A 23,342-nucleotide genomic window follows, 5' to 3' on the forward strand; every position below is an offset into this window, starting at 1 on the left:
CTCATTCATTAACATGGGTTGAAGACTTGGGGTGGTTTCCATGACACAGATCAAGCCCTGGAATGAAGTCTCAATTGAGAATATTAATCTGTGCCTGGGAAACTGTCCCTGAAAGTCCCCCTCACACCATTATTTTTGTCCAAGCATTGGATCAGCCAGCTAAACTCTGTTAAGCGCCCTCTTGGTTAATGTTCAGTGTTGGAATTGGCCAGTAGTGTCCTATGCACAGAGCAATGGGATACTTGACGGGACAAAGGTGTAGGGGCGGGCAGAGTAGCCCTCTGTACCTTGTAAACTAAAGACAAGCCAACTGCTTTCTACATTTTATTTAGTGAAGGAAAAAAACGTCCAGGTGAGAGTTAACTACTACTTCATCGTTGCATCAGTCTCACTCATGCAGTTTTGAGTTGAGACAACCAGCTTGAAGCTGTTACCTGTAGGTGGTGTCGTGAACACTGCAGTATTATAGAGGGCAGGGGTTTTGACACAGGTTGGCAGCAGAGGCCGAAGTATTTTGCACTTTCCAAACCCGTGGACGATATGCCACCTGGCTGACTTCGACTCACCCAACCTGGGACAGTTGACCTTCAGGGCCTCCTGGACTCGGAGCAGCGTAGGAGAGATCTGGAAGTCAGTCTGGCTCGGGTCGAAAGTGCTCTGCAGAAGCAGAGGCTCCGACTGCTCCAGAGAATGGGCCGAGGGAGCCGGCATGCACAACCCCAGGTAATAGACAGCTGCTGCTGCCACCTGTTCTGTAGTATAGGCTGTGTCCTTCATGACCACTGATCTATGAATGGACTGGGTAGATTTCCAGCTCCCTATGACACTTGCCGCATCCCATTATGTTTGTGTTCCATTTTGTATCAGGGATTCTAAAGGAAGGGAATTTAGGCTAATGACACATCTAAATAAATACCTAGCTGAGTGGATTTCCTTTCTCATAGGGTAACTGCTAACTTGTGCCATAGTTTGACCCATATTTGTTAATTGCCTCCCCCACAGATACTTGTTTTGAATCTTCGGCAGATCAAAAGACCAGTAAAACTCCATCCCAGACTGTTATCAGGGAATGTCTACATCCCACCATGTGGTGACCTTTACAGAAGGTAATGAATAACTATGGTGCTTCTTGATCAGTGCAGTGGATCATTGGGCTCCTGAGTGGCGCAGCCGGCTAAGGCACTGCATCTGTGCTAGAGGCGTCATTACAGACCCTAGTTTGACTCCAGGCTGTATCACAACCGGCCGTGGTTGGGAGTCACAAAGGACGGCGCACGATTGGCCCAGCGTCATCCGGGTTAGGGTTTGGCCGGGGTAGGCCTTCATTGTAAATAAGACATTTCTTCTTAACTTCATGACCACTGATCTATGAATGGACTGGGTAGGTTTCCAGCTCCCTATGACACTTGCCGCATCCCATTATGTTTGTGTTCCATTTTGTATCAGGGATTCTAAAGGAAGGGAATTTAGGCTAATGACACATCTAAATAAATACCTAGCTGAGTGGATTTCCTTTCTCATAGGGTAACTGCTAACTTGTGCCATAGTTTGACCCATATTTGTTAATTGCCTCCCCCACAGATACTTGTTTTGAATCTTCGGCAGATCAAACGACCAGTAAAACTCCATCCCAGACTGTTATCAGGGAATGTCTACATCCCACCATGTGGTGACCTTTACAGAAGGTAATGAATAACTATGGTGCTTCTTGATCAGTGCAGTGGATCATTGGGCTCCTGAGTGGCGCAGCCGGCTAAGGCACTGCATCTGTGCTAGAGGCGTCATTACAGACCCTAGTTTGACTCCAGGCTGTATCACAACCGGCCGTGGTTGGGAGTCACAAAGGACGGCGCACGATTGGCCCAGCGTCATCCGGGTTAGGGTTTGGCCGGGGTAGGCCGTCATTGTAAATAAGACATTTCTTCTTAACTGACTTGTCTAGTTAAATAATAATAAAAACATTTTTGGGGGGGCTTTCTCTTTTTGTATGTTGCCCAGGACTTTTCTGTCTCATGTCCTCAGAGTGAGCAGGTTAAAGTTGGATTTGGAGATCATTAGCGCCCAACTGGACCAGGTTTTCTGTTCTGGGGGAAAGTGTCTCCCCAGGAATGGACCATCGGCCCATAAGGACAGCTTGATTCCTGTAAACCCTTCATAAGCATAGGAAACTATCCTCCCATTGGCAGAATGAAAGCTGCCCACTATATGCCCACTGAAATGATATCTTTCATTTTGACCTCTGTCTGTCAATCAGGAAAATTGACTCGGTACCGTTCCTCTAGTGTCAGAGAGAGGACCATAATATCAATGACCTAGCTTATTTCTCAAGCAGTGGACAAAGGTCAACATTTGAAAGTAAATCACTCTCTCATCCTTTTGTTCACTAATAACATGACAAAACTGACACCGATCATGTAAACACCATGAGAAAATAATCCTGGGAGGCTGACTGATGTGTTTGGGCCCTAACCCAAGAAACTGTTGGTGTTTTCAGGAGCGAGACAAACTTGAGCATCTGCTGGAGGAGTCTAGGGCCTAGCAGGGCCTGGTGGAGCAGGTAAGGGATGCCTCAGAGGCCCGTATGGAAGCCCTCCACTCCCAGCTGTATTAGGAACGCTTCAGCCTCCAGGAGACACACAGAGAGAGAGACTGGCCACACAGGCAGAGCAACATGGCAGCAAGCAGGTGGAGCATTGGAAGACCAGACCAACTAAACTGGTACAGGGATTCACACCCAAAATGGATTCAGGTGGTTCCTTCTACACTTCGTATTTGTACAGAAGCATGTAATCTTGCCAGACGTCTCGGTAGTATCTAACCCAGGCCTCACCTGATAAGGCTAACAGAAAACTGAAAGGGGTTGTGAACCAGTAGAAGTCAGGTTTTACCAATCATCACACCAGTTGTGAGTAGCCACACAACAGTTGTCTCTATAATAATGCCACAGTAAAGACATATGTAACAGAAGAGGACTGGCCACCCCACATAGCCTGGTTCCTCTCTAGGTTTCTTCCTAGGTATTGGCCTTTCTAGGGAGTTTTTCCTAGCCACCGTGCTTCTACACCTGCATTGCTTGCTGTTTGGGGTTTTAGGCTGGGTTTCTGTACAGCACTTTGAGATATCAGCTGATGTACGAAGGGCTATATAAATAAATTTGATTTGATTTGATTTGATGTAACAACACTTTGTTGGCTGATGATCTGCAGATGAATAAGTCCCTGTAAATGGAGGTGGTGTCTCTCAGACAGAGGCTGGGGTCTGCAGAGGAGTGACCAACCTGATGGAGAGTGACAGGCGCCTACTCGGGGTTCTCCTAGCGGCACCGGAGACTGAGCGGGAGGAGCTGCTTCAACAAGGACACCCCTCAGCCCTTGGGCAAGGAACCCCCAGCCTCTAATATTGGTGCACTTCGAGGGCTGAAAGAATCAGATGGATAAAATCTATATGGTTCTACTTAGCTCTTTTATAGGCTGGGTAGAATGTCCTCCGGTTTACTGCCTTACACCTATCCAAACCTTATGGTTGTCATACGTGCAAAGAGAGTATGGGTGGATTTGGGATGGAATCAGTATCTCTACCTTTATCTTGAGGTAATGGAGAATTTTCTTTTCTCATTGTTTTCACTCTTTACATCATCAGAGTGCTGATAGCTCCAGAACACGGAGAAACAGTCAGACTTCTAACGGAGGAACAAAAACCAGTGGTTTGTCAGTCCAAAGTGGAAATCTCTGGAAAGGAGGAGAGGGTGAGGGAGGAGAGTGCCGTGTATGAAATGGAGGAACAAGATGAGGAGAGAGCGGAAGGGAATAATGTGTGTTATTCATCTGCAGTCAAAATTCAGTGAGGACTTAAGATCCATGAGGTGACCCACTATAGGCCTGGCCCACAGAAAGAAATAAAGGAAGAGAACCTGGTAACTGCCTCTTTGGGAGTCCTTTCCTACAGCACCATGTCACGTTGAAGCGGTCTAACATGTGGCAGACTGATGTTTCCTTTCAAACATACCTCTCCTCCAAACTCCACTTCAGCAGTTCCCAAACTTTCATTAACATATAAAAATGTTATATAATATAACAAGCATATATTTTTTTAAACCTGGGATATTATTAAGCCATGGTATTTATTATACTTCCAGTACTTTATGTTAAAATATCACTTTAGTAAAGTTCATGCAACCTGAGAACCATTTTTACGCCAAGATGCTACTTTTTGCAGTTTACTGTGCTACATGCTTCACCATCCAGTATCATGCCAACACATGCTGAATAGACAAGCTATAGACATACCTATGAGTTATGTGTATTGTGTATTTCTGAGGATTCACTGGCTTAGAATACTGCTGATAATTCTAGAGTCTCTGCCTCTGGTCTGTGAGGGGAATCTGGAGAGCCCATTCTCTAACAGCCAGATTTGAGCACAGCTATGTATACATTATAACAACCTTATGTAACAGCAAGCTTGTTACAGCCACAGAGCCCATGACCAATGTCCATTTCTTCATGTAACACCCAATTACACTGGTTGACACAGAGTGCCATTGTCTTAGTCTGAGGACTCTGACATATTCTTGTTTATTGTTGAGGCTGGTGAGTTTTGATTTCTGGCTTAAGCTAATACTAATCCCTCTCTGAGACTATTTTCTTTGGCCCTGAGCTTGTGGTCCACGGTGCACTGCCTTTTACTGCCCTGGTCCCCGAGAACACATAAACATGGATTCGTGGGATATGCAGACTGGGAAGACATGGTTGGAATACCGCAGGGCTAGACACTTTCTCTCACCGATATGACACTGTCATTATGAAAGGACCAATCAGAGCTGGGTGATAATGTCATTATGAAGGACTAATCAGAGAGAAGGGTTAAGACAGAACTACGTTTAGGATGTAAAGAAAGCACTCCTAGATAGCAGTATTTTTCTTTGAAAAATATGTAAAGACAGATATTTTGTATTTATATTAACATAATATATGCCATTTAGCAGTTGCTTTTATCCAAAATGACTTAGTCATGCGTGCATACATTTTAAGTTTGGGTGGTCCTGGGAATCAAATCCACTATCCTGATGTTGCAAGCACCATGCTCTACCAACTGAGCTACTTCATATTTTCCTCTGTTCTTTTCTCTTCCAAGTACACTGCTTACTCAGGAATAGGTGTTACATAATGTTATTACATTCATACTGACCAATCCTGGCACTTTATTCTTGGAGCATACTGGACTAATTTCCCCCTACAGTTTAGCTGATCTTGCACTAATTTTATTTGTTGCAACTGAGAGGTATGTGCCCAAAACCATGTACTTATGGCTGTCTGGCTGATGCAACGTTGCATGACTCCACACTGGCACAGACCGCACAGACAGTCCTTCTTGATTGAGGAAGCTGGAAACTTCCTACTCACTTACTAACACTCTCACTTTATTCTTCCATATTTTTCTGTTATTCTCTCACTCTCTCTCATTATGAGGAAATGGGATGATGACCCTGTCATGAGATTTTCCATTGACGTCATCACAGTCCAAGATTTCCATGTGTTCTCAGTGTATGCTTGTCCCTGTTGCTTTTTAACAGCCCCATGTCTGCTAATTTCAATGGCGATACAAACGTCAAACTAGGTATGTTTTCATGTTAACGTTGCTCCACAATCGACTCCTGATAAGTACACTTCAGATACTGTGTGTAATCTGTTTTAGTGCAATAAAGTTGCATTTACCAGACGATGACTGTAATCCAAAATGACTACTATTCATACAATGTTAATGGAACCCTATCATTCCATGTACAGAACCTGCAGGAACTCTAGCGCAAATCTTCCTTTTGAAAACCCAGGAGTTACACCAGCAGGTAAGAATGAAAACAAAGTCATGTGGAGATTGAATAGATACACATCCCTGTTTCACATAAAATGTCTTCCATGCGTTCCATTCCATCTACTACATAATGATGTACTTCGGTTTCGCAGGCAGAGAAAGTCCTGGCGGTGAGGCACATTCTTAGATAAAAAGATGCTATCTACAACCTAAAAGGGTTCTTTGGATATCCCCATAGGAGACCCCTTTGAGTTCCATGTAGAACCCTTGCCACAGACGGTTCTACCTGGAACCAAAAAGGGTTCCCCTATGGGGACAGCCGAAGAACACTTTTGGAAGAAAAAAAAATTCCCTCCTAAGTGTAGCCACAGATGGCAGACTTAGTGCCCTTGGGACCAGTATTTGTCATGAAGCTTAACTTTATACCTTCCTTCCTCATCTGTGTCTCATCTCAGGACAGAGAGAAGAGGCTGATATTTGTCAATCGCTGGAATTCATGGCAGCACGAGCCAATGGTAGCCAGTCCAGTCAGTTCATGGCATCATCATAATCCAATTCTTAGTATGACCTCACACCAAGTTGCCCATATATCTATATCTAGACCTCTATACCAGGCGGTGGTCAGACTGTTCTTTCTGCTACCGCACGGCAAGCGGTACCGGAACGCCAAGTCTAAGTCCAAGAGGCTTCTGCTTCTACCCCCAAGCCATAAGACTCCTGAACAGCTAATCAAATGGCTACCCAGACTGTTTGCATTGCTGCCCCCCCCCCCCCCCCCCCGCTACTGTTATCTATGCATAGGCACTTTAATAACTTTTTTTCTGATAATTGAATCAATGCATGAAATATAAACAATGTGGACAAAGTTGTGTAGTAATAATTGTTTATGCTTCTACAGTTGGCATGACCAATATGTGCTACTATATCAGTGGTTCCAGTTATCATGCTAGCAAAGGTAACTGAAAGTGTTGACCCCTTGTGGACTGGTTTGAACAGGAGCACTTATTTTTAATCAACCGAGATTCATTATTTATTTCTCAAATGTAGTTGACGAACAAAAGTTTAAAAATCTGATTATTCACACAGCGCAAACACACTGGGGTAAAAATCCCCTTTGACTTGATAAGTTTCAACTACACTGCATTCATCACTCAGTTGTGATTCATTCATCACTTTTAGCTCAGTCAGAGGAGAGGAGACAAGGAAAGGAGACGACCACACCAATGCCTCCTTGCCTTCAAATGATTGAGACAAACCCCATTAATTCAGACAGTTCTCGTACATCCTTCTCCGGAGCAGAGTGGTCCCCTAGCCTAGATGGATCCGTCGGCCACCCTTCTGAAGAGCGTCTGTCGCTGCTGGGCTGTCATGTTCTCACAGCTCTCCAGCAGGTTGGCCACGATGAGGGTCTGCTGGATGGTCTTGGACTTGACCCACACCCGCCCGTTCATCCCCACCACAATCTCAAAGGGGAACATCTTCTCCAGGTCCTTGGCTATCTCACTCTGGGGTGCCAGCAGCCTGGATAAAGAGAGGACAATTACTATTCAGGGTCAATTATTACTCAACCAGGGTCGTGTTGAGTGGTGCAACATTACAGAATGTTTAGATAGATTTGTAAAATGTAGATCATATGCTGAATGTTAACTGTGAGGCTGTTTTGAATAACACTTGCTAAATGACCATAGACTAGTTTTATTATTGTGACATACCTGCGTACAAGTCCTAGGGACACCTTGAAGAGAAGCCCGCCTGCTCCAAACACCCCCATCCCGTTGGCTCGTCCACAGCTGTCTATACACACCAGCTCCGGCTCCATGTCTTTGTTGGCAATGATGAACTGAGAGTACACCAGGTCCCCCACCTGCAACGGCACCACAGAACCAAAATTGAGAAAGACTAGTGCCATCAAACTTTAAATTGAATTGATTTCAGGTGAATGTGACTTTCTTTACGTGCTCACATGCCTAAAATTGATTGTTAGCTGAAGTTTGTAGTGGCTGTTTAAAGAACAGCCCTGGATGACCTTTTCTCTTGGCCCATAGACTACTTTTTAGGGTGAAGAACCATCTAACGTCAAGTTGTAAAATAGTGAGCCTTCCGACCTGGAAGAATAAAGAAGTGTTTGTGACAATACTGACCTGCACATTAGGTCTATTCCTCTTGGTAGCCCCCTCGAAGGCGAGGTAGGAGAGTGACGCCTGCTCACTCCCCCCTACATCCACCTTGAAGATGTCACCTGACTTGGCAGTTATGATGCCAATCACACTTTCCCCCTTTCCTGGAACATACTGGGCAAAAGGAAATAAGCAGCGAGTCCATAACTTACTTGAAAAGGACACTGCCTGTGTTGTGCCAAAAATCTCCCCCCTGACAGAATCCTGCTCCCCCAACCTCGCGTGAACACGCACAAACAATTCTTCATTGCTGCTAGTTGGGATTTCTGCTCTTCACTCCGTTGTCAGTTTAGGCTACATTTCACTGAAAACTGAACTGCAGGCATTACTAGTGCCTCCCCCGCGATCAAAACACAATAAAATTAAACGCAGCCTAACTGATCATTGACAGCTGCCTTGAAGGACACAAATTCAAAAATAATTTCTGCTACTAAGATCCGTGAAATGTAGGCTAAACTGACAACGGAGTGAAGAGCAGAGAGCAGAAATCTCAACTAGCAGCAATGAAGAATTGAGTGTGAGCGCTTTCACGCGAAGGGAGGGATTCTGGCAGGTGGAAGATTTGTCACAAAACAGGGAACAATCACTTATCTCCCTTGGGAAGTCCAAGTCTGGTACTAGAGTGCAAAATGTTCATGCATGCCATCAATTTCACCAACCTTTTTACCGCATTCCTGCCAAGACCATATTTGTATTGGGGTTGTGAATTGCCTGTCTACTGTGACAAAGATGGTAACGTTAGCTAACTAAATATAGTAGCCAAACTCTGCAAGAATACCATAGGCACGCGCCTTTCTTTGTAAAAACACGTGGTTACCAACGCATCGTGCGTTTCTTCTTCAAACACATATAATGAATCTGACCCTGAATGATATCGCTAGGTATCTAGATAGGTAGCTATTTATCAGTTATTCCAGATACATACCCTCCTTTGCTGAGAGTCTATCCAGTACAGATTCGGTTGTTTATGTCGAAGGATTCCGCTTTTGCAAACGAGAACTTCATCTCCGTTTCGCCGAAGCCCTGGTCCACAAACAACTTTCTCGGGTTTGCTGTCGGTGATACTTTCAGGCATTTGAAAAGAAAATACATCTCCTGGTAATAAAACATCACCAACTTTATCTTTGAAACAACTCAGCATGTCTGTAAATGTGCACTTCTGATAGGGGAAACAATAAATGTGACACAGGAAATCTAGGAAGAAAAAGCAAAAACGGAAGTATATTTGTTGTAGCGCACCCATGTGGTTACTACAAGTTACTACTACTAAGAATGTGACTTAAATGTATTGTAGGTGTAATATCTTGTGTATTGTATTCCAATCAACATACTACGTGAATAATGACATAAAAATAGGACAATATAACAAACAAATAAACAAACCATGTGGACACAATAATGAGCATCTGGACCTTTAATGATAAAAGATTCCACAGGAGCTGGGACTGAAAAATCGATTTATTCTTTACAAAGATAGTGTTAAGATTGAATACAAATCAATATGATTATAAATGATTGTGTGTGTACTGTGCATGAGTGTTCCATAAAAAACTACTTCTACAATCACAGAAAGAATCAAAGATAAATGTGATGATAATATCACATTCACAGCGGAATCATCTGTACTTGAGTAGGCTACTCTTCAGCAACTTCCGTCTTTCACTATCAAGATGTCTGCATTGGTTTCCCTTAAGAGAGACACAGAAACAAAGAGCCAGTAAGATTTTTTAAAGCAAGCAAAACGTCTCTTATAAAGCTTTCCAGTGGACTAATTCTGTGTTTTCTATAGATCTTTTTTCATAGGTGGAGTAGAAAATCACTTGCCTAGTCACCAGATCTCTTTGTTCAGATCCTGCAACCAGGCAAATGTAGCACCACCCTGTGCTTACTGGCTATAACAAAATGTACAACTGTGCGTGGATGACGCTGGGGGTGCTACAGAGATGAGCAGCACACCCAAACAATTAGAGAGGAAACATTTCAGGATAATTAAACTGATATATGGTAGACTCACAGCCGGTGAACACACAGAGAACACTCGTTGGGATAAGTGTTTCCATCATTACCGCACACTGGGGAGTAGTTGAGCGGGCATGCCTGGGATTGGCTCATATCCCCACAAGATGGCTAGTAAAAGAATAAAATAACATTTCAAGATGATATCATCTTGCCACCTGGAAGACTAAACCAATCCTGGTTGTCTATAGTCATGCATGGACATTCTCATGAATTCATTTGTAGTTGCCACATTAGTAAAGGGAACTGTAATGATAATATTGTAATGGAAGCCTCACCCTCCTGTAGAGTCTGGACTGGTCTGCTGCGTCTACTAATGTGACATATAACCACAAGTAGAATTTAACCTATTATTCTTTACTACCTATCATTTATTATCATAACTGCTAATGAACAGTACAATCGACAGTACAATCTTTGTCATGTTTTGACAAACTACTGTTCCTAAATGGAAATGAAACATGAATTATGTACAGAATAGTCAGGCAATTTGTTCATATAAATGATTAATGTATTTACCTGCAGAAAAGAAGACAGCCAGGCAGACTAGCAAAAGAGTTTTCCCAATCATGTTCATGTGGTCTGACCAAAAGAGATCCAATTCAACTGATAACAATAGTTGGTATAGGTCCAATTACTGAATGCAGCTCCAAAAGTACACTATAATCTCTATGATGTCTCCTTTGCTACTGTATTATCTGCGATGTGCCTCTTGCTCAAGGTCTGCTGTTGGTTTAGTCCCTGTGGATGGAGTGGCGTTGTCATATAGTGGAGGTCGCGTCTGTTTGTCTGTGAAATAATGTGACCCTGTGTTGGGTAAAGCTGATGTTTTGACGGCATTGCACCTGACCAGCCCGCCAGCAACAGTTACGGCAGAGGCCCCCTATTGTCCAGGCCTTTATTAAGGGATGAACATTCCTACTGCCTAAATATTGCTGAGCGCCCAATAAAAACGGGGGTGTGACACTGGTGTTGTTGATGATGAAATGCATACATGTTGACCAAGAGAAACTATCAAACCTTACTATGTAATACGTTTTTTTAAAGCACTGAATTAAAGACTGTACATTATGTTCACTGAATGTGTACCAATTTTGTAATATTTTGGTCCCCACAACAACATAACCTGGTCTTGTTTTCACCTGTATGTATACTTATATTGGCCGTGTTCGAGAGCATCAAATCCATGATGCATTATGAGTAAATGGTGACTGCCTGACTGATCTACATATAATAATGAGTAGTTATTAAAGATGCATGGTGATTTGTAGCTCAGTCAGTCGGCACTCGCCTGCACTGTCGACTGCAACGTCGACAAACCCATTGTCTTTGTGCTAATGCTAATGAGGCTCTCATTCACATGACTTCTACTATGTACAGTCAATCAAATATGATTTATATAATAATTTTGCCACAGAAGGCTCAATACAATGCGGTCAGGTAGCGTTGGGCCAGTAACCGAAAGGTTGCGGGATCAGACTCTAGAGGGGGTGGTATTAATCTGGTTGGATTAAATATTCGGAATAGTAAATTATACTTTTCTTTTCAAATTTTACTTTATTATTATTCATAATATTTTAACTCACCCAAGTGTGGATATTACATGTCATATTTCATTCTTCCTATGCGTTACTAATTTACATGTTATCTTCCCCTTCGACCATCATTGAGATGTGAAAGGTAGCTCAAATGAGTATTTTTTTCATGGCTCTCTAAATTTGAGCTTCTCTCAGTTTCCGTAGTCTACAACTGCACAATGCCAAAGATGATCTATTATATTGACAAGATAGCCGAGTGACCGCTCTAACAATGGAAATACATGTCCACAATTGAGCGTAGGCAAGTGAGATCAGGGGGGACCATTCTAGCCAATGAGAGGGCAGATAGGCGTGTGAAAAACAGGCATAACTGAGTTGTTTTTCCCAATGTCGCCGGAAGGCCACGTGCATCCACTTATACATTAACACATGTGTAACAGACTAAACTTCTATTCGATCAAATTAGCCTCATTTATATTCGACACTCTCTCATAGACGTCCATACAAAAAAGGACAGAGTAAATCCTTTTTGAGCGGAGTAAATCCTCTCGCTTCGCCTCTTCGGACAACTCAAAAACAGTTTACTGAACCAGAGATTTGTATATAATGACGACATGCTAATGTCTCCGCCCAACAAAGGCAGGCGATGGAGTTTAGGTCCAAAAGAAACCCATATAAATTCATTATTTTGTACAGATTTGGTATGAGAGTGAAACGTCTCGCTCCGCCATCCTCTCTGACTGAACTCGCAAGGTGGTCTTGGTTACTTTTTGTGACACTAGTGTTATTATAAAAACTTTCAAGCGAAATGTTTACAGTAAGAAATTCATTTCGCAGATCGTCAAGGCTTATAGAAAATATTTGTTTGAAAAATGGTGACGTGGTAAGTTTGGACTATTATAATTTGGTCTATTTTGACAGTGGGGTGAGGGCAAATTCCAATGCAAATCGATTGCTAAAACATTATTTTAAAATTTCAAGTTTGTAGCTTAATAACAGTCACCAGGTTTGACAAAAGTCAATTTGAGTTTCAGTTTATCTATGCAAACGCTTTTTTTTGCAATATCCGCGTGGTATTACGAAATCTTGGAAACTAGGAGAGATTTGCCCTCGGTGTATGTAGCCCAACCGGTCGGCAGATGGCACTATTATTAATTTCACGTCGTTTGACAAATTATTGCCTTAACTTCATTAAGTCATTCTATGAGAAAATGTCATGCATGTCACGTTTTATATCCAATGGACCTATAGGATACAGTGTGTGACTTGTTTTTATAATTTACCATATCTAACTTTGCATAATAATGTAACATTGTCTTAGATTTTCGAAGCAAGAGTACGAGTAACGTTATGCAATATAATTCATGCACACTGCAGACATTTTAGACTGGAAAAAGTCAAACTCCAATGTACGACAGACCTTTGGACCAAACTGAATGAAAGGTTGGGTAGCAAACTGATTCCAAAACGCCAAGGCCCGGTTTTCCAAAAGCATCTCAAAGCTATGTTCAATCTCTGAGCTGTTTCCCAAAACCATCGTTAACGTTGCCCTTGAAAACGCTCGTAGTCTAATTTTTGCCTCAGCTTTTCTACGAGTGCTCGAAGTGCTTCGTATATGCTTTTTTTTTTTTGCCCTACCGCGTCACTTTAGGCCTATAGACTACAGAGAATATCTCCGCTAAATATTGGGTTTATCAGTCTGTGACCGCAGATAACTTAAGAATAAAGTTCACTGCAAATAAAGTTACCAATGTCTTTTGCAATTGACACAAACAAGCGAAGTATAAAAAATATGCTTCAAATTAAAACTGAGATGACTGCATTCAAATATAAACAGTAGGCCTATTTAAATCATATTGAAATACATTTCATGTTCAATCAATTTAGTTATGTTTTGCTACAGGCTACTGTCTGTAATTTGTCTCAATATATTTTATGATGTGTAGCCTAACTGTGCGCAATGACGTGTCAAATCAGTGATTTAGGGCATTTTTATTGGGTAAGCATAAGACGCATCAATATTTGTAGCCGTAAACGGTAATATTTCTATAGAAGCTGATCCGTCGTCAGTATTGTGAAATAATTCAAATGTAAAAGTTATATTTGCATTCAGAAAGCTGACCCGTGAACAGCACTCCCTTTCTTTCGATCATACCAGTATCAACACTAGCTCCAACGATGTATTTGCGTGGTGTTTTGGGAAACGTGTATCTCCGGCGGTTGAAGAAACGATGCATCAATAAAACATCGGTTAGCCTAAATTCCATCGCTATCGGGAAACAGGACCAGAATAGTTTTGCTCATCGGAGTAGGCAATTAGTTTAAGATTAATTTAACGTGATAAATAGCGGAATGACGACATCAAAGGTTTGACTAAAACTCACATTTAAGTCATGACACTGAATAAAGTATCCAGCTGGGTCCCTCAAGCAAAAAAAAACATGAAATGAAGAGAGAAATTAGAATACATATAGTATCGTATTAGAATTTCATGCTGTCAGTAATGGACAGTTAATTCCATGGTAACGGAATTATGCTGAGACTCCCAATTTCTTTAAAACAATTAAATAAACAAACATTAATTTCAAGGTTTAACAAGCCATACTATGCACAAGGACTACTTTGTACAGTTTACACAGTACACAGTACAAAAGTACACGTTTTTGTTCGTGTACTTTAATCTGTCTCAGCAAAATTCGCTTACCATAGAATTCATGTAAAAACCCACATTGACCACAGGGTGTCAGCAGTGACTGTACTTCTCTCCTGTCAGGCTCTAGACTGTATTTCCACTGGCCCCCAGCAGCAACAAGGGACCTTCTATGAATTCCGTACCTACAGAATCCTTCCAGAGAAGAACGCTGCCTTCCTCAAGCTGACCAATGAGAAGATCCACCTGCGTACTGCTCACTCCGAGCTCCTGGGCTACTGGAGTGTAGAGTACGGAGGCTTGAACCAGGTCTTCCACATCTGGAAGTATGGTGAGGAGGAGGCAGAGAGCAAGCTAGGGCTTTGAGGACCAGTCCATGTGTAATTCAGTCAACTCAGGAAATACTGTACATTGAAATTGTATAAAGGAATGGATATTCACCTACAATAAGCAAGCACTCATGTTTGCATTTCGGAATCCTAAATTGACTGTAAGAGAACCTGCATGAACTCAAGCCCAGAGAACCATGTAAAATAAGCCATTGTATCGTCAGTATATCTCACTGTCTCTCCTGTTGTTGTGTTGCTATCTAGACAGCTATGCTCAGCGGGCAGGTGTGCGCGCATCCTTGGCTCAGGACCCCAAATGGATTGAGGAGTACATCTCCAAGGCCATGCCCATGCTCATGTCTCAGGACAACGAGGTCACGTATTTGGTACCCTGGAGCAAGGTGGACAGGCCACCCAAGGAAGGTGGTGAGTAGCTGAGTTAAATAATTACCCTCTTGTCTGACACTGTTTGAGTTTAGTTGTCCCAAGACAGAAAAACAGAATTTCTACCTCCTTTGTTTGTGTATTGACCTTTTGTGTTGATTTCCTTGGACAACACTAATCTTTTTAGAGTAGTTATATTTCTTGTAAGTACAGGACAGCACCTTGTGTTTTTAGCAGGAAATGAAATCAGCCATGTTTACCCCAAAGAGGTTGTGGCAGGTAGCCTCGCTTCTTAGCATGTTGGGCAAGTAATCGAAAGGTTGCTGGTTTGAATTCCCCGAGCTAACTAGGTGACTAATCTGTCAATGTGCCATTGATCAAGGCACTTAAACCTAATTTGCTGTAAGTCGCTCTGGATAAGAGCGTCTGCTTACTGATTGAAATGTAAATGAGTGATTTCCCCACAGGGAGGAGTTTAGCCTCATTTAAAAGGAGTTTTTGAAATGTACAGCACATGACATTCCTATTGATTTGGTAAACAAAACCACTGTGTTCCAATGAAGAAAAAGTTCCTTTCAACACAGATCTGTAGTGCTATGTTGCATCACACTCGACAGTTGAATGCACTCAGTTAACTGCTCTAGAATTAGTGTTCTGCCAAACCACTGAGCTCGATTTTAAAGCATTTGCAGAGGCTAGGGGTTGGTTTAAGAAATTATGATAGTTGCATATTATTAAGGGCGTTGTGTGTTTCAGGGGTATATGAGTTGGCATCGTTCCAGATGAGGCCAGGAGGCCCAGCAGTGTGGGGGGAGGCCTTCCAGGCTGCAGTCAGTACCCATGCTGCCGGGGGGCATGCCCACCTGGTAGGGGTCTTTCACAGTGAGTTTGGACGGCTCAACAAAGGTACAGTAACAATCGGGTCAATGATTATCAGGATGGAATGATCTAACACATGTGTAACAACACTGATATTATAATATGAATGCAAGAGTGTGAGGCAGAATGAGATTTCTCCTTGTTTGCCAGTCAATGCCTTGTGGTGGTATGAGAGTCCGGACCAACGGGCAGCAGTACGCCACAAAGCCCATGGTGATGCCAGGGTGGTGGCAGCCGGTAAGCCCTTCAATTTATTCCCCTTTTAATCCAAGAAGAAAAGGGAATTTTGACAGCTCTATTCACATTTTAGTTTCTATCTGCACTCTTCCAAATCTCTCTCATGATCTCTCTCCCCAAAGTGAGGGAGAGTGTGACCTATCTGGAGTCGCAGACGAGCAAACTCATGTTCCCCTGCCCCTACTCTCCCCTCAAGTGATCTCACACTGAAACCCAGGATTAAAGGGACTAAACCTCAACTGGATCTAATATGCGTCTTACACTGTTTATAGACCTAAGTAGAGGTTATAAAATGCTACTGAGATTTCTTAAATCAATCAACCGATGGTGATCATATCATCTAAATGTGATGACAGTTGCACTCAAACAATGTATTAATTGTAATTATGAATGTTATACTGATATCAATATATAAGTCACTCAGAACCAAGTATAATTAGGACCTTGGCTATAACAATGTTTATTTCATTCTACTGAGGGCTGTTCAGTCTTAACAATAGATGGCTCTTGTGAAATGCATTTATATGTTGTAAAGAACTGCTAAATATGAAATGCCTCTGTCCTGAATCAAACAGTTCTGTTAGTAATGGATTAGATGTATATGATATATATTACATTTAGACGCGTGCATACGTTTTGCATATGGGTGGTCCTGGGAATCGAACCCACTACTCTGGCGTTACAAGTGCCATTCATACTATATTAATAGGTATAGATAATTGTGCCTTATTCATCGTGTACATACCACATGAATACTTGTCTGGACTAGAATGCGCTTTTCTGTAACCTTTGTCAATAAGAAGGTTATGTGAAAATGTATGACCAATAAATACATATTTCAAAATGAAATATTCTGCTAAAATGTGGTTTTGGACAGGATTAAGTTTACGGCCATGTTGACACAAGATTAAGAGAATGGAAAACACTTGCCAGGACTGACGATTTGCTGGGTTTTATTGTGTAAATAAGTATTGTACAGGGCGAGTAACAGACATTCCCACAGCCTTTCTCAATACATTAAAAACAAACAGCTATTAAATAAATAATTTTCTTGGTAGGATTCTTTCTTTTTGATCAAAACAAACAATTGTATACAGTCTGTGGAAATTCCAGTGCAAAAACAATATTCCAATTAACACCAGAAATAAAGTGCTTGGAATGTTGAACTGCCCTCATTTCAGGCAAAGCTTTGTTTCAAAATACTGAGTCATTTCACCCGAATGACCACTAAATGAATTTCACAATAAAATGGCACTTGACTGCACCGGTCTCTGCAACGATACATGACAAGCTTCCAGGTCACACGTTATGACAGGAGTTCAAAACTGACATGGCACTGTTGGTCCCTTCCAGTATCCATGATGATGTTACTCGATTTACTATTATCAACCCATGGAGGGAATGTTTCTGTTTTCACCTAGTGGTTAGGTGGTGAAAATACTGAAGTATCCTTAACAGTTTGTCTGGCAGGGCACTGTGGTATGTTGTGTTGAGGTATTCATTGCAAATGTTGATAATGTGTCTTAACCCACAAACAAATCTTTTAGTTTTCTGTAAAAGCTATAAAATGATTTTTTTTATATATATATTTTTTTAAAACTTGTAGTTATTTGCATAGTGTACATTGAAAAGTGTACTTAGTCTCTGCAATTGGAGTGTTTCAAAATGGCCACTACAGTGTCCACTACATAGTAAGGTACTGAACTACAAGGAAGAACATTCATAATTACAGTAATGCCACAATGTACTTAGCCAAACAAATTAAACTATTCCTTGATATATATAAAAGGTACATCTTTCAAAACAAAATCAAACCAATTCAGATTCTACAGTACAGCCCTTGGCCACAGAAATGATTGGGATTCTTCATCATGTAATTCTGGTCTTGGAGAACAAAACCAAAAGAAACAGACCATGAATTATTTTCCTATCATTGGTAGAAACCAGTTAATTGGAATTACACAAATGAACACAGTTTCCTTAAAAATATACACTGCATAACGTCTGCTGAAGCACAGGATAGAATTATGGCAGTTATTCCAAGTTTAATACTCTTTCTCCTTAATGACTATCGTGAAGGGCTCTCTGGGCCTCAACTCACTTCAGCACGATTGGGAAACTTTGCATTGAGCTTTCCAGCCGGGCCCTTCCGAGGGCAACACCTGGCTGAAGAATTAAAATACTACTGTAATAATACAAGGACATAAACTCAGTCCAACACTGTTTGCGGGTTCCAGTTTTGGGTGGAAGATGGTGTCTGTTTGCTCACACCAAGCTCTCCTTTAGCCTCTCCTCGGCTAGCTTCTCTTCAGCCTGCCGCGAGCTGAGCGGGGTAGTGTCCACCACCGCCTCTTTACGCTTAACTGAATTGTCTTTTGAGTGGTAATCGTCACTCTGGTCCTTGGCAAAGTTCACAAACACCTGGTAGAGAAGAGAGCGTGTAAGCTATTATCACAGTACATCCCAATCCTCAATAGCGCACATGATGCTATGTCCAGTCTACTAATAAAAGAACCTGCAGAAAGACAAACATGCATAGTGCTGTAATCCACAATCACACCTCAACGAAAACAACTCTTGACCACAAAGCCTTAAATCAGTGACGGATGGCATCTTACCTGGTCCAGTGTGGTCTGCGACACAGAGTAGTCTTCTATCCGAAGCAGGTCCTTGTTCTTGGCCAGGATGCTGAAGATGTGTGCCAGGGAGGTGAGAGAGGAGGGCAGCTGGTACTGCAGCATGTTCCTGTGCTTCTCCTTCAGGGTGCTGCCCGGCAGCTCGCTCTCAATGAACTTCATCACCGGCGGCAGGTCAGGGTCCGCCCCCGCCACACGCAGGATGATGGTGTACCCGTCTCCGAACCTGGAGAGACAGAAGAAGGAGAAAATATGGGGGGGGGGGGGGGGGGGGGGGGGGGCGACAAGGTGAAAAAATTATTTTAGCATTCTTTTGGCTCACAAGAAAATAAGATGAGCGTTTAAAAGGCAAACAAAGAGATTTCAGGAGAGGTAAAAAAACAAACCCTGAGAGGCTTGTAAGGCACCTCCCCTTTCAAATGATTACAAAACCATACAAAAAAGTATTGTTAAGAATTAAACAAATACATCTAGATTTACACCAAAAAATTAAAACATTATGAATTAGGGGGGTTAAAAATAGTAAAATAAAAAATAAAAAATATATCAATACTTCATTTGAGCAATTTACTGTATTTAAAGCCACAGAGCACACTTTGTAGGTATTGGCTTGTTTCATATGCATCAGTGAAAGGACTTGTCATTTTACCTATTCTTTAGGTGCTGAACGCTCCCCAAGCAACGGAATCTGCCGTTGACCATGATGGCCATTCTGGTGCACAGGGCCTCACATTCCTCCATACTGAAGACACAAAATGGTAGACACAGACATTAGGTACAGTGTAAAGGAATTGATGAACTAGAAATCACAGCCCTGCAAAGGTTAGTCTATGTCAAATAAGCGAATACCTTGTCAAAGTAAAGTTAACACTCCAAAAGCTATTATTGTCATCCTGCACAGTAAGTGGGTAAGCAATACTTTGAATCATGTAAACTACGTAGTACAAGCCAATAGGCTTACATTTGTGCTAATGAGGATTGCCTAACCGCAGCCTATACCGTACATAAGCTATGCTGCCAACCAATCAACAACAAGACCATGCATTTCAATGTATAGCAGTTAGCTCTGAGGTGTTATGGTGTTTCTGGTTACCTGTGCGAGGTGAGCACCACGGAGCGTCCCTCCTTGATGACGCTGTGGATGCAGTTCCATAAGGCCCTGCGCGCTTTGGGGTCCATCCCAGTAGTGGGCTCGTCCTGTCACAAAGAGCACAGCCAGGTTAAGGTTGGCCCACAGGTTGAGCAGGAAACACACAGAGAAGACCAGCAGCAGGGGGGTACAAGGCATTATGGCTCTTCTAGTGTTGCATTATGCTATTAGAAACTTGCTTTCTCTCTGGCTTTGTTTGTCTTTTCTCTTTCGCTCTCACCATGTCTCTTGCTTTCTCTCTTACATTTGTCTCACCACTCAGTTTCTGTCTCTCTCTCCCTTTATCCCGCTCACAGCTGATGTGGCCAGCCCCTCTCTCCAGCCCAATAGGAGCAAAACATAAGCCTATGATTTTCCAGGAACCATTTGAGAGCACTGGTGTGCCAGTGGGAGAGTTTTAATCTAACCCTCATTACACAACCATCGCTGCTGCAATCCCCACCGGGAGAACAATGAAACACCAGTTATCTGATTTAGAGGAGGTTCCTTTGTTGATATGTCACATCAAGGTCACCTCCAAGCTGATGCAACCAGTCTGATCCCCTTGTGTTGGTGGTTACAGTTTATGTAGGTCTGTGTGTGTGTTGGGACATAGTACGTACCAGGAACACGACGGGTGGTCCTCCTATTAGGGCCATGGCCGTGGAGAGTTTCCTCATGTTTCCTCCGCTGTAGCTTCCTGCTGCCTTGTCCACATACTTTACTAGGCCCAGCTTACGGATGCCCCATTCAGCAACCTCACACACTTCCTTCTCGGGCACTCCACGCAGGACGGCGTAGAACTCCAGGTGCTCTCTGCCTGTCAGCAGTTCGTTGATGGCGTCAAACTGGGGACAGTAGCCCATGTTCTGGTGCACTTCGTCTATCTCCCGCAGTATACTACCAAAGCAAAACAAGTAAGTCTCACACTTAGACTACTGAAGCTCTCCACTGTAATACCTAGTATGAGCTCTCTGGCACAAAATGGCTGACTTACCTTTTTCCAGCCAGGAAAGCTTCTCCACTGGTGACCATGGAGTCTCCTGTCAGCATTTTGAATGTGGTGGTCTTTCCTGCTCCGTTCACACCCAGGAGGCCAAAGCACTGAGAGAAAGAGAAAGGAAACAGAGGAAATATACCTAAGGAGATTGAAAGAGATTGCATGTCATTGCATCGTGTATTTACTTGTTTTAAATAATCTAATCTTACCTCTCCAGGAGGGATGCCCACACACAGGCGGTCTACAACTGGCTTTTGCTTCCTCTTGTAGACCTTGGTGAGCTGTCGGAGCTCCAGGATGTCTCCGTGTCCCAGTCCGTTGACGATCCTCTGCCTCTCTCTGGCCACGTCCTCGTCCTCCTCACCCACCGGAGGGAGCTTGGTGTGCAGGTTAATGGGCTTGATGCAGAAGCGGTACTGGAAAAGGACGGTGATGATGAAGAAGACCACTCCTTCCACGGCCATGGCAAACAGGTTCTTGCCCACCATGTCCCATTCCAGAGGGGATCGGAAGCGGTTCTCACCTGTGAACAGCAGGAGGAGTGGGTTTAGAGAAATGTTCAAGAGACACCTCTGCGCTGAATTACATAGAAAAATGGCTCATGGGGAAATGCAGTTCTTACCAAATCTCTCCAGAGCGTCGGCCATGGCCTGGTTCTTCACCATGTCAATGAGACCTCGGCCAAGACAGAAGTGAGGGAAGATCAGCAAAACGTTCTTCAGGATGTTGTTGATACCCCCAATTTCCTGAAGAGGAAGAATATGTAACCCTTAATGTCACCAGATAAGTGGAACATTAACAAAAGATTGTGTTAATTATCTCTGTTGTCTAAAAAAAAAATGAAATGGCTTCCTTAGGCAAGGATGAGCACACCACATTATGCAGCCAATGTGTGGTGTCCCTTACGTTGTCTCCGAAGAGCTCCATGACGAAGGTGGAGATGCTGCCGTTGATGCCGATGAGGATGTTGACGGAGGTCAGCACCACGTAGGCCGTGCTGGGGATCTTAAAGAAGAAGGATGCCGGGTACATCAGGGGAGTGATAGACCAGCCATAGAGGAGCAGCAGCAGGGCCAGCACTGGCAGGTTGGTGGACGACACATATGCCTTTTGCTGGAAGCAGACGAAGATGATGATGACGAGCGTTGCCGGGACGATGTAGTTACACTGCAAGACAAACGAGATGACAAGGTTAGCAATCGATCAAACAAATTCTGTTCATGTAGCACTTTACACTAGTAGAAAACAGCTGCTAAATGCTCAGAAGAAATTCTCAAAATGGCGGTTAGGAGTTCTCACCATATCCCAGATGAAGTTGGCAGTCCAGTAAAGCAGGGGCTGCACGCCGCTGATGAACTGCATGTGCTTGGCCTTGCTCACTCTCTCCTGGATGAGGAAGACTACGAAGCTGGCTGGGACGAAGGACATGGCAAAGATCACGCAGATGGACACCAGGACGTCCACTGAGGTGGTCATCCTACAGAGATGGGGTTGTTGGGTGTTAAGGAGAGTACACTGTGCTTGGCACACTTTACAAACTCTACATTCTACTAGGTCAATTACTTTAATGATATCATTGTTCCAAGATGTCTGTGGCGTGGGTACTTACAGTGCCACCTGGGACAGCTGCTCCTTGGTGAGGTTGAGCGGGTGGTTGAAGGCGCGGATGCCAAACTTGCTGGGGTCCTTGCCAGGGGGCAGGTTGGAGCGCAGGATGCCGTTGTTCATCACGTTGAGGAAGGCTCCCATGCTGTGCCATCCCTTGTTGTTGAACCAAATCTTGACATTGTTCTTGGTGTCCAGACCGTTGATGAAGCTAGACAAGCTCTCCAGGAATCGGTCTGCGGCTGCACCCTGAAGATATATAATAACAATGGTTTAGATTGGTGAAAGTGATGTTGTGTTCAGTGGCAGAAACTGAGTTATAGTGAATGTGGAAATTAATGAATGGAAGTCTCACCTTCTCCAATTCAAAAATCTTCCTCACTCGAGCGATGGCGTCGTCAATTTCGTCAGCTGCGGGGAGGATGTTGGTGCTCCTGGCACCCAATGAGAAGCCACCGTACCTAAATTCATTTACCCAGATTTTGTTCTTCAAACTGTGATAAGAAAAAAAGAAGCATAATTATTTAATGGCAATTAAACTCAATCATTGTACATAAGATATCATACCACTGTTATAAAAGATATGCAATATATATATATGAAGGTGATACCTTTTCCCAATGATCTCTGCATAGGTCTTCACCAGATAGTCAGAGATGTTTCTGTTGGTCAGATTTTGCAGGGTGTCTGTCTCACTGATCTTCATCTGAGGGGGTGGCAGTCCTCCGGCTCCAGCAGGACACTCAGGGAGCATTTTCTTGCGGCCGTCACAGCTGCAGGCGCATGCAGGGGACGGCTCCTCCATGGTCCAGTTACCTGTGCGGAAGAGTTCCAGAAGAGTCTCTGGGACCTCCGGTATGGACCAGTCTTCGTCACCCATCGTACAGGGAGTGTCACTGAGAGAGGAGGGAGAGAGAGAGATTGAGTCATTATCTCCTAAAGAACATTGAAAAT

General features: G+C 43.1%; 4 protein-coding genes and 1 long non-coding RNA gene across 9 annotated transcripts in view; 2 read left to right on the plus strand and 3 right to left on the minus strand.

The window, feature by feature from the left end:
* Window positions 1–19: 19 nt before the first annotated feature.
* On the plus strand, window positions 20–6,671 carry LOC116354943 (uncharacterized). Of its 4 annotated transcripts, none has more exons than XR_004204118.1 (4): window positions 20–723; window positions 1,003–1,685; window positions 5,784–5,842; window positions 6,264–6,507. It is a non-coding gene; the product is annotated as an uncharacterized LOC116354943 (long non-coding RNA). The 4 variants fall into 4 exon arrangements; XR_004204119.1 differs by having other exon boundaries at window positions 24–723; window positions 1,003–1,106; window positions 1,582–5,842; window positions 6,264–6,671; XR_004204120.1 differs by lacking the exons at window positions 5,784–5,842; window positions 6,264–6,507 and adding an exon at window positions 2,495–3,051 and having other exon boundaries at window positions 32–723; window positions 1,003–1,106; window positions 1,582–1,685.
* A 3-nt stretch (window positions 6,672–6,674) lies between these two features.
* exosc3 (exosome component 3) lies at window positions 6,675–9,254 on the minus strand. The gene is made up of 4 exons (XM_020452742.2): window positions 8,911–9,254; window positions 7,950–8,099; window positions 7,521–7,672; window positions 6,675–7,329 (listed from the first exon to the last, which is right to left on the minus strand). The coding sequence occupies exons 1-4, from the start codon at window positions 9,226–9,228 to the stop codon at window positions 7,122–7,124; spliced, it is 828 nt and encodes a 275-aa protein (XP_020308331.2). The 5' UTR covers window positions 9,229–9,254; the 3' UTR covers window positions 6,675–7,121.
* Window positions 9,255–9,383: 129 nt separating this feature from the next.
* LOC109864793 (probable pancreatic secretory proteinase inhibitor) lies at window positions 9,384–11,507 on the minus strand. Its single transcript, XM_020452743.2, has 4 exons — window positions 10,521–11,507; window positions 10,280–10,314; window positions 10,000–10,112; window positions 9,384–9,673 (listed from the first exon to the last, which is right to left on the minus strand). Exons 1-4 carry the CDS (start codon window positions 10,576–10,578, stop codon window positions 9,628–9,630), a joined length of 252 nt encoding a protein of 83 aa, XP_020308332.1. The 5' UTR covers window positions 10,579–11,507; the 3' UTR covers window positions 9,384–9,627.
* A 667-nt stretch (window positions 11,508–12,174) lies between these two features.
* Window positions 12,175–17,282, plus strand: nipsnap3a (nipsnap homolog 3A (C. elegans)). Its single transcript, XM_020452745.2, has 6 exons — window positions 12,175–12,422; window positions 14,313–14,520; window positions 14,783–14,944; window positions 15,659–15,808; window positions 15,932–16,018; window positions 16,141–17,282. Exons 1-6 carry the CDS (start codon window positions 12,348–12,350, stop codon window positions 16,215–16,217), a joined length of 759 nt encoding a protein of 252 aa, XP_020308334.1. The 5' UTR covers window positions 12,175–12,347; the 3' UTR covers window positions 16,218–17,282.
* Window positions 16,955–23,342, minus strand: part of LOC109864794 (phospholipid-transporting ATPase ABCA1) — a 39,923-nt gene continuing 33,535 nt past the window's right edge. The window contains exons 25-37 of one of the 2 annotated variants that reach the window (XM_020452744.2): window positions 23,000–23,284; window positions 22,744–22,882; window positions 22,393–22,637; window positions 22,083–22,260; window positions 21,690–21,950; window positions 21,406–21,529; window positions 20,993–21,306; window positions 20,781–20,887; window positions 20,407–20,683; window positions 19,748–19,851; window positions 19,304–19,396; window positions 18,637–18,880; window positions 16,955–18,439 (exon numbers count right to left, since the gene is read on the minus strand). In XM_020452744.2, the coding sequence (XP_020308333.1) occupies window positions 18,284–18,439; window positions 18,637–18,880; window positions 19,304–19,396; window positions 19,748–19,851; window positions 20,407–20,683; window positions 20,781–20,887; window positions 20,993–21,306; window positions 21,406–21,529; window positions 21,690–21,950; window positions 22,083–22,260; window positions 22,393–22,637; window positions 22,744–22,882; window positions 23,000–23,284 (2,527 nt within the window). In that variant the 3' untranslated portion in view covers window positions 16,955–18,283. Of the gene's footprint in view, window positions 18,440–18,636; window positions 18,881–19,303; window positions 19,397–19,747; window positions 19,852–20,406; window positions 20,684–20,780; window positions 21,307–21,405; window positions 21,530–21,689; window positions 21,951–22,082; window positions 22,261–22,392; window positions 22,638–22,743; window positions 22,883–22,999; window positions 23,285–23,342 lie in introns of both variants that reach the window. The other variant, XM_031797034.1, reaches the window with a different exon arrangement.

The sequence above is a fragment of the Oncorhynchus kisutch genome, linkage group LG19 (assembly GCF_002021735.2).
Source record: "Oncorhynchus kisutch isolate 150728-3 linkage group LG19, Okis_V2, whole genome shotgun sequence".
Lineage (NCBI taxonomy): Eukaryota > Metazoa > Chordata > Actinopteri > Salmoniformes > Salmonidae > Oncorhynchus > Oncorhynchus kisutch.